Below are 12,802 nucleotides of genomic sequence, written 5' to 3'. Positions count from 1 at the left end.
AAATAAAAATTAAACAACTGCAGAAATTTTCATAAAATGTTTTATGCATTAAAATAAGCACCTTCATAATCTACAACTGTTTACCAACAAGCATCCTCCACTTCAATTTCTATTTTATTGCGGAACTGTCTATTTCATGTGATTGTCTAGTACAAAAAAATGTGATAATCACTTGGAGAAATGTCAGGAGGATGAGGGAGTATCTCCTATCCTAAAGCACAAATCTTCTCACAAGTAAGTTTTGCAATATGAGGTTTTGCATTGTCCTGTAAGAATAGCACTTTTTTCTGATTATCTAGTTCACTGTTTCTGAAGTAATGCATCTTGCACACACTCGAGTTACATTGAGTAGATCTCAACCATAATTGTTTGGCCTTCAGTTAGAAACTCATAGTGGATAATACCGATTCCAGTCCACCACACACAAAGCATAGTCTTCTGGGGATGAAGAAGTGCTTTTGAAGTGTGTGATACTGGATCGTTTGGTAACATCCAATGATGAGTTCGCTTCCTATTCGAGTATAAAATCCATTTTCTCATCATAAGTAAGTAATTCAAAAATGGCTTGTTTTTATAATATCAAAGAAGTGAAGAACAAATTGATAGCCTTTGAAGTTTATTCATCTGATAATGTATGTGGGATCCATTTGCTTAGCTTCCATGATTTTCCCAGTTGATGTAAGTGTAAAGAATTGTTTCACCACTCACATTAAACATTTGTGAAAGTTCTTGACATGTTAATGTAGAATTATTTTCAACAGTGACATATAATTCTTCATTGTCAATAATGGAGGGTCTTCCTGAATGTGGTGTATCTTCAAGTGATTCATCACCAGAAACAAATTTTTTAAATCATTTCTGCGTAGTATTCTGCTACTGCATCTTTTCCAAATATCACACATATCTTACAGGACATTTCTGAAGCCTTCGAATCGAGTTTAAATTCATAAAGTAAACAAGCCAAAGTTATGCTAGATTCAACTTACATTTTTTTAAAATGTCAGTGTGACATTTTTTTAAAATGTCACAGAATATTTTTTTTAAATATTCTGTGACTTTGAACCCTAAAAGGGTTCAAAGTCACAGAATAAGAGCACACCAATTGACTGATGCATATCTGTGCCTTATGACACACACAAAAAATTACACTCTGCAAAACACTACAAAGTAAAACATGTCATTGCAGCGATCTCTACTGAAAACCACAAGAACTTTTTTGATTACATGATAGTTCTTTTATAGTTCCATAACAGGTCCTATCCAGGTCACTTGTTGGTTGCGATTTCCCCACCAAACCTGAAATGTTTATGGAAATTTATGGAAACAAAATTCATGTTTAGAATTTGCTAGTGTCATATATAGATGATTATGTTTACTCCCATAAACTGGTTTTTCACATATGGTGAAAAGCCAGTTCCCATAGAAAATATATAGACTAACCACAGAATAAAGAACTGATAGATATCATATATTTGTCTTAGTGTAATATTTAACGAGTTTCTTTAAAATCTATGTGTATGTGAGGGGGATTGGGTGCAGGGTGTTTCAAAATAAACTAATCTCTTTCTTGAGATTTGTATTCCACTGTAAGCATAAATGTTTGTGATTGATTGCCTTTAGGTTGAAGATGAATTTCATTGCCTGGTGTGAAACCACCACCCAGCTTATTTTGGGCCTGAAGCAGCTTGAAAAAGTTCCATGTTTGGTCTCTAGAGCAGAGTTTTGTATTATATATTTAAAATATGAATAACAATACAAGTCTGCGCAGTTAGCCTAGTGGCTGTACCCTTCGCAACCATATGCCTGGGAAAGGAGTGTCCTAGATTTGATTCCCATCGGTGACGTGAGGAGCTGAAGGATCTTCCTCAGCCATAGCCAAGTTAGCTGGTCTTGGGCGTGGACAGTAGGGTTTTGTCCCCCAGTTTATCCTGGGATTTTTCATCCCGCAAAGCAGGCAAACCAGCTTTGAGAACTCAACGCTACAGGACATAGAATACACCAGGGCATAGGGCTGACCATCTTATCCTGTGAACGGCTTGAGGTTCGATGATTAATAAACCCCCAACACCGCAAGGTAAAAAGAGGGTAAAAGGAAGATAAGATGAGATAAAAATACAATTATATTATATTCAATTATATATATATAAATGTAATAAATTTTTTAACTTGGGGTAAAAAATTAAAAAAGTTAAAAAATTTATTACATCTATATCTCATCCAGAGATTTTTATTAAAAATAAAAACACCTTGTTGCAACTTCTATAGGTGAAGTTGATAAGGCTCTGTATTACTATAACCTTGGTATTAAGGGTCTAGCTACTCACTGAGGAGACCTCAAAAAAGGTTGAAACTGGTCTGGGTAGTGACCCTACCCATAATGCATTGCAGTATACATCTTCTAGTGAGCTGTGCTTTACATTATGGGAAAATACTAAGAATAGTGATCAGAGCTTTACCCACCTTTACAATGAGTTGCCCTGGTGTTGTACCATCTTTAGACTTGAACTTTGTTTCAGGCACAAACTTAATTGTTTGCATATTTGGGATTAGGAGTTAAAATAACCAAGTTTATAAAATAACTTGTTTATCCTAATATATATATAATAAAATAGAAAAAATCCTTAGTTCACTCACTATACAAATGTACTGTCTTCTTCTCAGGAGCATCAGTCCAAAGATTGGCTATTGGTAGCAGTACATCATAATATCATATGCCTTCCTTTTTATTTCTTCATGGCTCTTAGCTGCAGTTAATAATTTTAAGTTGTTTATATAGGAAATTCTTGATCTGCTCTAGGCTTCTTTCCTTTTACAGTCCCCACCATTCTGTATGCAGCCCTCCATGCCTCAGGTGGTGTTCTGTTGGGCTGTTTCTTCTCGTGTTGATATAGTTCATTAATGAGTGCTTTTCTTGAACCATGTTTAGAACTTCGTTAGTCTTTCTTATCCAACTAATTCTCATCATCAACCTTCTTCAGTACAAAATTTGAATACCTCCAACTTTTTGGTGGTATGTTTTTTAAAATCACAGCCATGTAATGCTGTGCTTCATATATAAGAGGATGTGCTGAAAAGTTGATAATCACCATGAAGGAATTGAAGTACATCATTAAATGTCTCCTAATATATCCTAAAAGAGAAAGAACAAATTATTACAATTTAATGAAACATAGGGGTTAAAGGGTTTTAAGATATGTTCTTTCTTATGATTATATCAGTTGCATTAACATCATTTTTGTTCTAAGTGTTTATCAGAACTCTTCAGCTCCCTTCCCCCTCATATATATGTGTCACCAGTTTCTTTTTTAATATGCTAAGTCCTTTACTAATAAAATTGTTTTTTCTATTGCAGAAGGCCTTTTTCGCCAAGCATATTTTTGCAGTTTATCCTATTTTGGACAAACAGGCCGTTCTGTGGAAAAAAGAATGAAGGAATAACAATATTATATCAAATACATGAAACCTCATAAGTCTGGTCTAGCACAACATAGCACAACATAAATATGAACGCTTTTTAAAGAAAGTTGCAAAGCCCTCTTACATCGGCCGAATTAAAATCAAAATGACTGTCTCTCTCTCACTCCCAAAAGTTTGGGAGACTCTTATTTTATGTAACCATCAATGAAATAATTATCTTTAAAGAATTATTTAATAATATTTTAGTAATTAATCTTCTGGCACGCGGCAACAATTTAATTGGTGATCCACCGACTGTTCTTTACTTTGTATTCCATTCCTTTAACTGTTTATTCTACATTGAGGATGTACTGTTACTTTCCGTACGAAATATTTGTACCTTTATTTAATTAAAGTTATTACTGTGGTCTATACGTGTTCCATTATTAAGCATATTTTTGCTTTTTATATCTGATCTTCCATCTTCCCTGATGAAACTTACAGTATTTAAATGATGTTACATGTTGCATCAAGTTGCTCTTTATTTCTAAGTTTATTTTCATGGTATTTGCTTTACTTGTGATCAGTAGTTTAGTTTTTTTATGATTAATTTTTAGGCCATACTTTGTGAAAATTACTTCCATCTTTATCAAATGGATTTCAGTTTGACCTTATTATCAGCAATAACTGCTATATCATCAGCAAATCATAGCCTGTTAATTTATTTATCGCTTCTTTAGTGAATAGACACCTACCTACCAGTGGCGGCCCATGAAGTTTCAAGTGGGGGTGCTGCCTATACAAAATAATTTTTAAAAAATTCTTTTTTTCCTAATCAGTAACCAATTTATTAATAAATAAATCTACAGATATATTTACTAATAAACTGGTTACTAATTAGAAAAAAAGAATTTTTTTATAGGCAGCACCCCCATTTAAAATTTCATCGGCCGCCACTGCTACCTACACTAGTTTTGCTGTTAGTTGTTTCTATTTGGACTTCTTGGTGCTTATAGAAATGAACTAGCCTTCTATCTTTCCAACTTTATTGACTTGAAGATTTGAAACATCTGGTTCCAGTCACGACTATCAAAGGCATTCTTCGGGTCAAGAAAAACTCGAGGTATTTTTAATCTTCTCTGATCTTCTTTCAGTGATTGTTCTTAGAGCTAGTGTGATTACATCTCTTCTCCTATGTTTTCTGAACACAAATTGGTCATTGCTAATATAGTCTTCAATTTTATTTATTAATCATTTTTGTATAATTTTTAGTAATATTTTAAAATCATGTGAAATTAAACTTATTGTTTGATGATTTTCACAGTTGTCTGCATTATTTATTTCAGTAATGGGAATGACAGAGCATTGTGTAAAGTTATTGGGAATGATTATATAAATAGATATGACTTAGTTATAATTCCTGAATATTTTATTAATTCTGAGGGAATGTTATCAACACCTGATGCTTTGTTTGCAGACAAGGCAAACAAGGCCCAAGGATCGTATTAACCCTTTAATATGATTGTGCCAATTTCTTCCACATCAAATCTTGTTTTATCTTCTATTGCAGGCCCGCACAACATACGGCCTGCAGTGCTATTTATTTTGGCCGTCTGCCTGATTAAAATTATTTAATCATATGGGGGAATATGAAATTAGACGATTTTTTCCTAGCATTGAATTAAATTTTTACTAAGACTCTGCATGTTTACGTTCATGCGATTAATATCACAATCACGTTTCTTACAACTCGACAATAAATTACATTCGGAGTTATTCCCACTGTCGTATTTAATAACAAATTATTACAATCACTTTGAAGTTTTGTTAGTGCTAATATCGCTGTGAGGAAATTCAAAGTTACATCTCCGTGATAACGACTTGATGTCTACGAACGAGAACGAATCGTATTACACAAAGAATCTATCGCTGTGCCAAAAGAGTACAATCTGAGATGTCATTTTGAGTCAAAACATCCTAACCTTGGCAAGTTGGATGCAAGTGAAAAGCAAATAAAAGCAGCGATGTTATTGAAAGTCCTTAGCAGTGAGCAGCAAGCCTTTAAAAAAAAAAATTACATCTGCAAATGAAGTTGTCACAAAGGTAAGCTTAAAAATATCACAAGAAATAGTTTGTGCTGGCAAATCATTTACTGAGGGAGAGTTGATAAAAAAAAGCGTGTGATGATTACCGTTTTCAAATTGTGTTTATTGAATATTGAATTTTTTCCTGATAAGAAAAATAATTTTGAAAATATCAGTTGTCCCGTATGCCTGTTCAGCACAGGGTGGCTGATATTGCCGAGGATCTTAAAGATAACCTGCAAAAATTGGCTAGTAAATTTGTCTATTATTCGCTTGCTATGGATGAAAGTACTGACATGAAAGATACTGCACAGCTTTTAATATATGTAAGAGGCGTTAATAAGAATTTTGAGGTGACAGAGGAGCTTGCTGGTTTATGTTCAATGAAAGGAAGAACAACAGGAAAGGAGATTGCAGAAAATGTAAAGATGTGTGTAACCGAAAAACTATCCTTAAATTTCAAGAATTTAGTAGCAGTTTGCGATGGTGTCCCATCTATGTGTGGAAAAAAAGTTGGTGCTATAACATTTATTGAACGGTATGCAGGTAAACCATTGACAAAATTTCACAGCCTAATTCATCAGCAGGTGTTATGTTCAAAGGTTTTGCAGTTTGATCATGTGATTAAAGTAGTATTTGCTCTAGTCAACTATATTCGAGATCGGGGTTTGAAACAGAATATTTCAGGCGTTTCTAGAAGAAAACGATGCCAAGTACAGGGATCTACCATACCACACTGATGTACGTTGGTTGAGCCATGGTAAAGTTTTGTCGCACTTTGTCACTCTAAAAAATGAACTAGTTGAATTTTTGGAATCTCAAGAAGATATGGAAAAATTCCAGAAATAATGGATGAAGAATGGAATCAAGATTTATTTCTCTTGTGTGACATTTTGAGTCACTTGAATGACCTTAACTTGCAGCTTCAAGGAAAAAATAAGTTTGTTTTTCAGTTAATGTCTTATAAAGGCAATCAAATGAAATTAAGTTTGTTTGAAAATCAATTTGCTAAGGGGGATATATCACATTTCTTAACTTGTCGACAGACTATTCCATCAGAATATCATTCAGTGGTGTGTGTAAAATATAAGAATCACATATCACTTCTAAGTGAGGAGTTTCAGAAAAGAATGCCATTGAGTAATGAAGACGAAGTCCGCCTAAAAGTGATTGAGGATCGATTTTCTGTCGAAGCAGGAAATCTACATGTCAAACTCCAGATGGAAGTTATTGATCTCCAGTGTTCTGAGAACTATGGGATCAAGCATAGGGAGAGTGCTTTACAAGAGTTTTATTCTATTCTGGATCAGGATAAATTTAAACATTTGTTGGATACTGCCTACCAGGTATTTTGTATGTTTGGGAGCACATATACTTGTGAACAAACATTTTTGGTCATGAACTTGAACAAAACCAAACAGCATTCATCTTTAAGTGATATCAATTTAGAATCTATATTAAGAACGGCCACTTCAAATATGACACCAAACTTTGATGAAATAGTGGCAACAAAGAAAGGCAATGTGTCACATTGTGGCATTCAGAATGTCACATTGTGACATTCAGTCATTGATATTTCACTGAGAATGAGTGTGATATTCTCAGTGAAAAACCACTTAAACATGAACTTTGTGTTCATGTTTAAGTGGTTTTTATTGAGAAATTTTGCAGCTTATCTGTTCATAAATAATTTTGATTATAATTTTAATTGTAACTCTCTAGAAAATTTAAATATGCATATTAATTAGTATTTACTGTAGCCCTACTAACAAATTTACTTAAGTTTAGCTGCAGTGGACTAGTCTAAAATTCAAGGTCTGAAGTAATCTAGCCCTTGGTCAGGTGGTCCAAGTTGGGTTTGGCCCTCAAAGACAATCAAGTTGTGCAGGCCTGTTCTATAGTCTTGCCATTGATCTTCTCCATTATAGAGTTCTAAGCACTCTTTCCCTCTTTCAGAAATTTCTTTCTTTCTTATGTATATGAATGCTCCCATGTTTATTTTTGATAATTGTGCTTCTCTTTGTTTTGTTTTATGACACATTCCTTTTTTAACGTTATATGTTTTATCGATTCTCCTGGTCTTTGTTAAAACTTCTGTTTCTTTGCATTTCTCTATATGCCATTGTTCATTTACTTCTTCACATTTTCTGTTTATTATATTTTTTAGATTTTTCCTTATTTGGAGAGGTTTTTTTTTTCTTCTTTCATAACTTCTAAAGAGGTTAGGTGTGCTAGCTGTTTCTCATTCTTCATAATTCTCCACCCACCACAATATCCTTCACGCCATTGTCATCTATGAGTGATCTTCCACTGATGATAATGAAGTTGTTGCTCGACAAACATCCAGCTGGCTGTAACTTATTTAATGATGGTTATATCTCACCTTGTCACATTCCCATCATTGAAAATATGTAGCTTTTTATATAGATAACCATCCCATTGTCCATGACTGCACATTTACAGGTTTTCCTGTTTATTTACAGTTAACCTCTGTATCTAGTGGCTCTTCCCCTATCCACAACCTGAGGGCACACACTAGGCATCATGGGACTCATGCCTCAAGACAAATATAGTACAAATGTACTATAGGTTTATAAAATATTTCATGGGTGGAAGTCATGAAACTTTTTGCTCATGCACAGTAACTAGGTTTCACATGAACACGTAATCGAAACCTATCAAAATTATTTATAATCTTACAAATATTCAATACACTACATGTTCTATGAAAAACCCATTTTGAAATATTTTGAAAATATTTGAAATATTCATTCCATATTTTTAAATATTTGAAAATATTTATTTCATTTTGAAGCACATCCTGTGTGTGTGTGTGTGTGTGTGTGTGTGTGTGTGTGTGTACACACGTACCACTTGAAAGAAGTCAATGGACACCATAGTATGAGGAACAAACAGCCATATAGGACTTTCACTAAGGATTGCAGTAATCTCCCAATGAAATGGAGCATACTTTCCACAAGCATACACTAGTGATCAATGGGAATTTTAGACCATTCTTCCTATAGGCATGTAATGAAGTTCTGGACTGTTATGGGGTAGTTGACCCTTGATGTCACCCAACATTCCAATTCATCCCACAGATGTTCAATAGGTTGAGATCAGGCCTCTGTTGAGTCTAGTCAAGTGTAGATATTCATGTCCACAAATCATCATGCAGTTACAGCAGCAGCCTTATGACACAGGGACATTGTCTTACTGCTAGAGACAATGGTCAGTTCCATAGAAATGCCACCAAGTAGGAAAAATTGCATGTCTAGAATGTTCAGATATCTCTCATAGTTCAGTGTTTGTGGCACCACAAGCAGAGATCCAAGGCCAAACCAGGAAAAACAGGACATACCTTCACCTCAAAATTTCATAGTTGAGGGTTATGTGTTCTGGTAAGATTCTGGCAGATGACCAGAGTGCATAAGCACACTGGTCATCTGCCACACCCATACACATCCATCTGCTCAGGAGAGGGTGTAACATGATCTGTCGCTCCATAACACATCTCTCCAAGCTTCCATGTCCCACTGTATATGCTCTTTGCACCACTGAAGATAACTGCATGTTGGTTTGGGTATTGTGGAGCTTGCATATTGCAGCCCTACCATGGAAACCTATATTGTGAGCCTAGGCTCTGAATGTTTTTCTGCAGATTAATATTCCAGTCTATTACCAGATTTCTGCATTCAAAATGTTGACAATATCCTCCTATGTCTCGAGAAATCAAAGGGACATTGCTTACAACAGAACCAGAGCAAGCACCCTCTCAAGCCATGTCCTGTTCTTGGTGAACACAAATAGCGAAGGCCGCCAACATGAAATAAACTGAACAACAACTTCAAACCTTCATATATGCCACGACGAGGTAGAACGTTGCATAGTCAAGTCTAAGGAAATTGTCCTAGACTCTCATCACATAAACAGTAACTTTAGTTACAATTTACCGGACTCATTTAGCTCTGCTATCAGATACTGGCGCACTCGTGAAATCACAGATTTCACGAGCGCGCCAGTATCTGATATTGTTAGGCATCTGCGAGAATCACTCGCAGATGCCTAACAATAGAACTTTAGCCCGCAGTGTAGCTACAGTTCAAACTTAACAGAAGTTTATAGTCAATTTTGTAGTGGTACAATGTTTCTTTGTAGTGTTTTTTATTTTGCTTTCAGTGTTCTCACGCCTGAAGAAGTCTGCTTTCCGACAAAACATGTTGTGTGTTAAATAAATTAATCGTTTGTCTAATTCTCGGATTTCAATCAGTATAAAAAAATATGAACTTCATACCCAGTAACTACAACAGATTTTCATATATATATATATATGATGTAACTGATTTTCTCAGCTGAGAAACATATTTTTTAACAAATAGATTGAATGACTATAAGTCAAGAGATAAAAATAGAAACATTATTTTAAATTTTAATTAAGTAAACTGCACAACATCGTCTTCTTGGAAGACTTCTTTGGGTGCATAACAATAGGGAACTATCAATAAACATTTCAAATGACAAAAAATCTATACATTCAAGCATTAACGTTTGAAGCTGTTCTTTGTATCTCTTCATTGTTTGGCATGTGCATGCATTCAATGTCTTGTGAATGCCAAAGGTGGATAGCAGCACAATGTCTGTCTGAGAGATTATTGCTGTGGCTTCTTTCCAGTTCATCATGGCATCAAAAGATATTTTCTGATTTGTCCAATAAGACTGGATGAATGATAGAGTTTTTCATCGTTAGCATCATTAGAATTCAGGACATAATTCAACAGAGCACTTGTTTTGGTTCTGCCATTGTGGCCAAAATAGGCATGTTGCAGTTGCACAAATATGGTAAATGCCGGGATATTTCGGATTGTTATGTATTTGCTTGGGTGTGCTGAGCAAGGAACGGAGTTGAAGTAGAGAAGTGAAAGAAGTCTGGATGTTATATTTTTTAAGAACTTTGGCTAATTTTGGTGAAAAGGAACTGATATATGGTAGGGATATGTAGTCTTTTCACTAATGCATCTTCAATATGCCAAAGAGGTGGATTAAATAGATTAACTGTTTGTTTTGAATAACCATTTTGCTGAAAGATTGTAAGAAGAAATTGAAGTTAATATTTTCTTCTTCACAGAGTATGGAACGTGCACGTTTGCCTAGTGTAGAAATAATGCCAAGTTTTTGAGGTGGATAGTGATGGGACTGTGCATGGAGATATCTATTGGTGTAAGTTGGTTTCCTGTAAATAGAGATTTTTAATTTTTTAGATACATGAGTGAGTTTGACATCTAGGAATGGAAGAGAGCTATCAATCTCTAATTCTGCAGTAAATTGGATTTTGGGGTGTTGACTGTTGAGGTAGTCTAGGAAATTTTTTAAAGACTCAGTTCTGTAACTCCATATTAGGAAGATATCATCGATATATCTTGGTTTCAATGGGAATGAAGAGCTATCTCTTCATTCCCATTGAAAGCTCCTTCAAAAGATTCCAAATATAAATTCACCAGTATGGGCAATAAAGGATTGCCCATGGCTAAATCAAATTTTTATTTGTACATAGTGTCTTTAAATTGGAAATAACCAGAATTAATGCAATGGGTTAATAAAGACATTACTTTTTTTGATAATTTATCTTTTAACAGAGTAAGAACTTCTTCTGTAGTCACATTTGTGAAGAGGGAAATGACATCAAAACTAGCCATAATTTCATCTTTTTAAAGATGCATGTTTTTTGATACTCGAAAGAAAATCAACAGAATTTTTTGATGAAAAAAGACGTTGAGCCAAATAAGCATTTTAGAGATTTCGCTAAATACTTTGAAAGTTTATAAGTAGGTAAATCAATACCTTCCACAATTGGTTGAGTATTTTCTTTATGAATTTTTGGGGATCTGTATAATCAAGGATGAAGTGAATGAAAAGACAATCAAATATTTCTAGGAAACTCTATAGTTGTTCTTAGAAGGTTATTTGTATGGTTATGGAGTTCATGAGTTGGATCAAGAATCGAGTAAGTATCTGTTTGTAATAATTGGAACATTTTGTTATTATATTCTTCAGTATTCAGCATGACAGTGGAGTTAACTTTATCTGCAAGAAGAATGATTATATCTTTTTTTTGTAGTTTTTTTATTGCTTGACATTCTGCTGGAGAGATATTATCTGTAGGGGGTTTTGCATGGATGATAATAAAAATGGATTCCACACAAAGTAAATCGGCTTCTTGACTAGGAAGGAAAGAGTTAGCCTTTTCAATTTTAGTAACAGCTCTTTTGGAAAGGATTCTGGTGATATCATGAAATTAAAGCTCTTACTAAGAATATTCTTTTCAACACTGGAAAGGTTGTGACTGGATTTGTTTACAATAATTTTGTCAGGACAGAGTTGAAACTCTGATTTAAATGATTTCTCTTATTTTTGCTTTAGAGCTTCAACTTTTCTAATTAATCTTTTTTTGAGTCTTGGAAGCTTGTAATTCATTCATCTCTTTAATAAGTTTCTATGTGTCGCTGTCTAAAGTATGTTCAATAGTAACAGATAAAGAAACTTTCTGGATAAATAAATGTGCCAAGATATGTTTGTATCATAAATTCTTTCATTCAGAAGTTCATTTTTAGTTCTATAGTATATTATGACAAATCGTAAAATATCTTTTGGCACTTTGATGAACTGGAAAGAATTGTAGAATCTAAAGAAATCATCCTCAGTTCAGTACATCTCAACACCTCAGCTATAATCTCACAGACTGACATTGCACTACTATCCAACTTTGGCATTCACAAGACTTTTTGGCAAAAAGGAACTGATATATGGTAGGGATATGTAGTCTTTTCACTATGGCATCTTCAATATGCCAAAGAGGTGGATTAAATAGATTAACTGTTTGTTTTGAATAACTATTTTGCTGAAAGATTGTAAGAAGGTTGAAAAATAGGCATGCATGCACATTCCCAACAATGAAGAGATATGCAGAACTGCTTCAAACTTTAATACATTAACACTTGAATGTATATTTTTTTTGTCTTTCACAATGTTTGTTGGTAGTTTCCTTCTTGTTATGCACCCGAAGAAGTCTTCTAAGAAGACAAAACTGGTTGTTCAGTTTACTTAATTGAAATGGTGTTTCTGTTTTTATCACTCAGCTTATAGTCATTTAATCTATTTGAAAATATATATATATATATATATAATGATGATGATGAACAGCCTATTTTTCAACCCACTGCATGGTGAAGGCCTCTCCCATTGAGGGAGGTTTGGATCCACTACTCCCATAGTGACCCAGTCCATATTGGGAGAGTGTATCTATACTTGGGTGAATGAATGTATGA

At 34.2% G+C, this 12,802-nt stretch overlaps 1 protein-coding gene across 4 annotated transcripts in view; it reads left to right on the top strand.

Moving 5' to 3' along the window:
- Positions 1-12,802, top strand: part of LOC150099031 (serine/threonine-protein kinase Nek8-like) — a 1,046,903-nt gene that overhangs the window by 935,383 nt on the left and 98,718 nt on the right. The window contains exon 22 of one of the 4 annotated variants that reach the window (XM_090405253.1): positions 3,353-3,556. The exons of the other annotated variants lie outside the window; for them this stretch is intronic. Coding sequence (XP_090261379.1) covers positions 3,353-3,438 — 86 coding nt within the window. The 3' untranslated portion in view covers positions 3,439-3,556. Of the gene's footprint in view, positions 1-3,352; positions 3,557-12,802 lie in introns of those variants that run through there. 4 annotated transcript variants of the gene reach the window in all.

Source organism: Typopeltis vanoorti, chromosome 15, assembly GCF_054136105.1.
Source record: "Typopeltis vanoorti isolate ZY-2024b chromosome 15, IOZ_Tvanoo_1.0, whole genome shotgun sequence".
Taxonomy (NCBI): domain Eukaryota; kingdom Metazoa; phylum Arthropoda; class Arachnida; order Uropygi; family Thelyphonidae; genus Typopeltis; species Typopeltis vanoorti.
The sequence above is the reverse complement of the archived record's forward strand: the minus strand, read 5'-3'. Positions and strand labels throughout refer to the sequence as shown.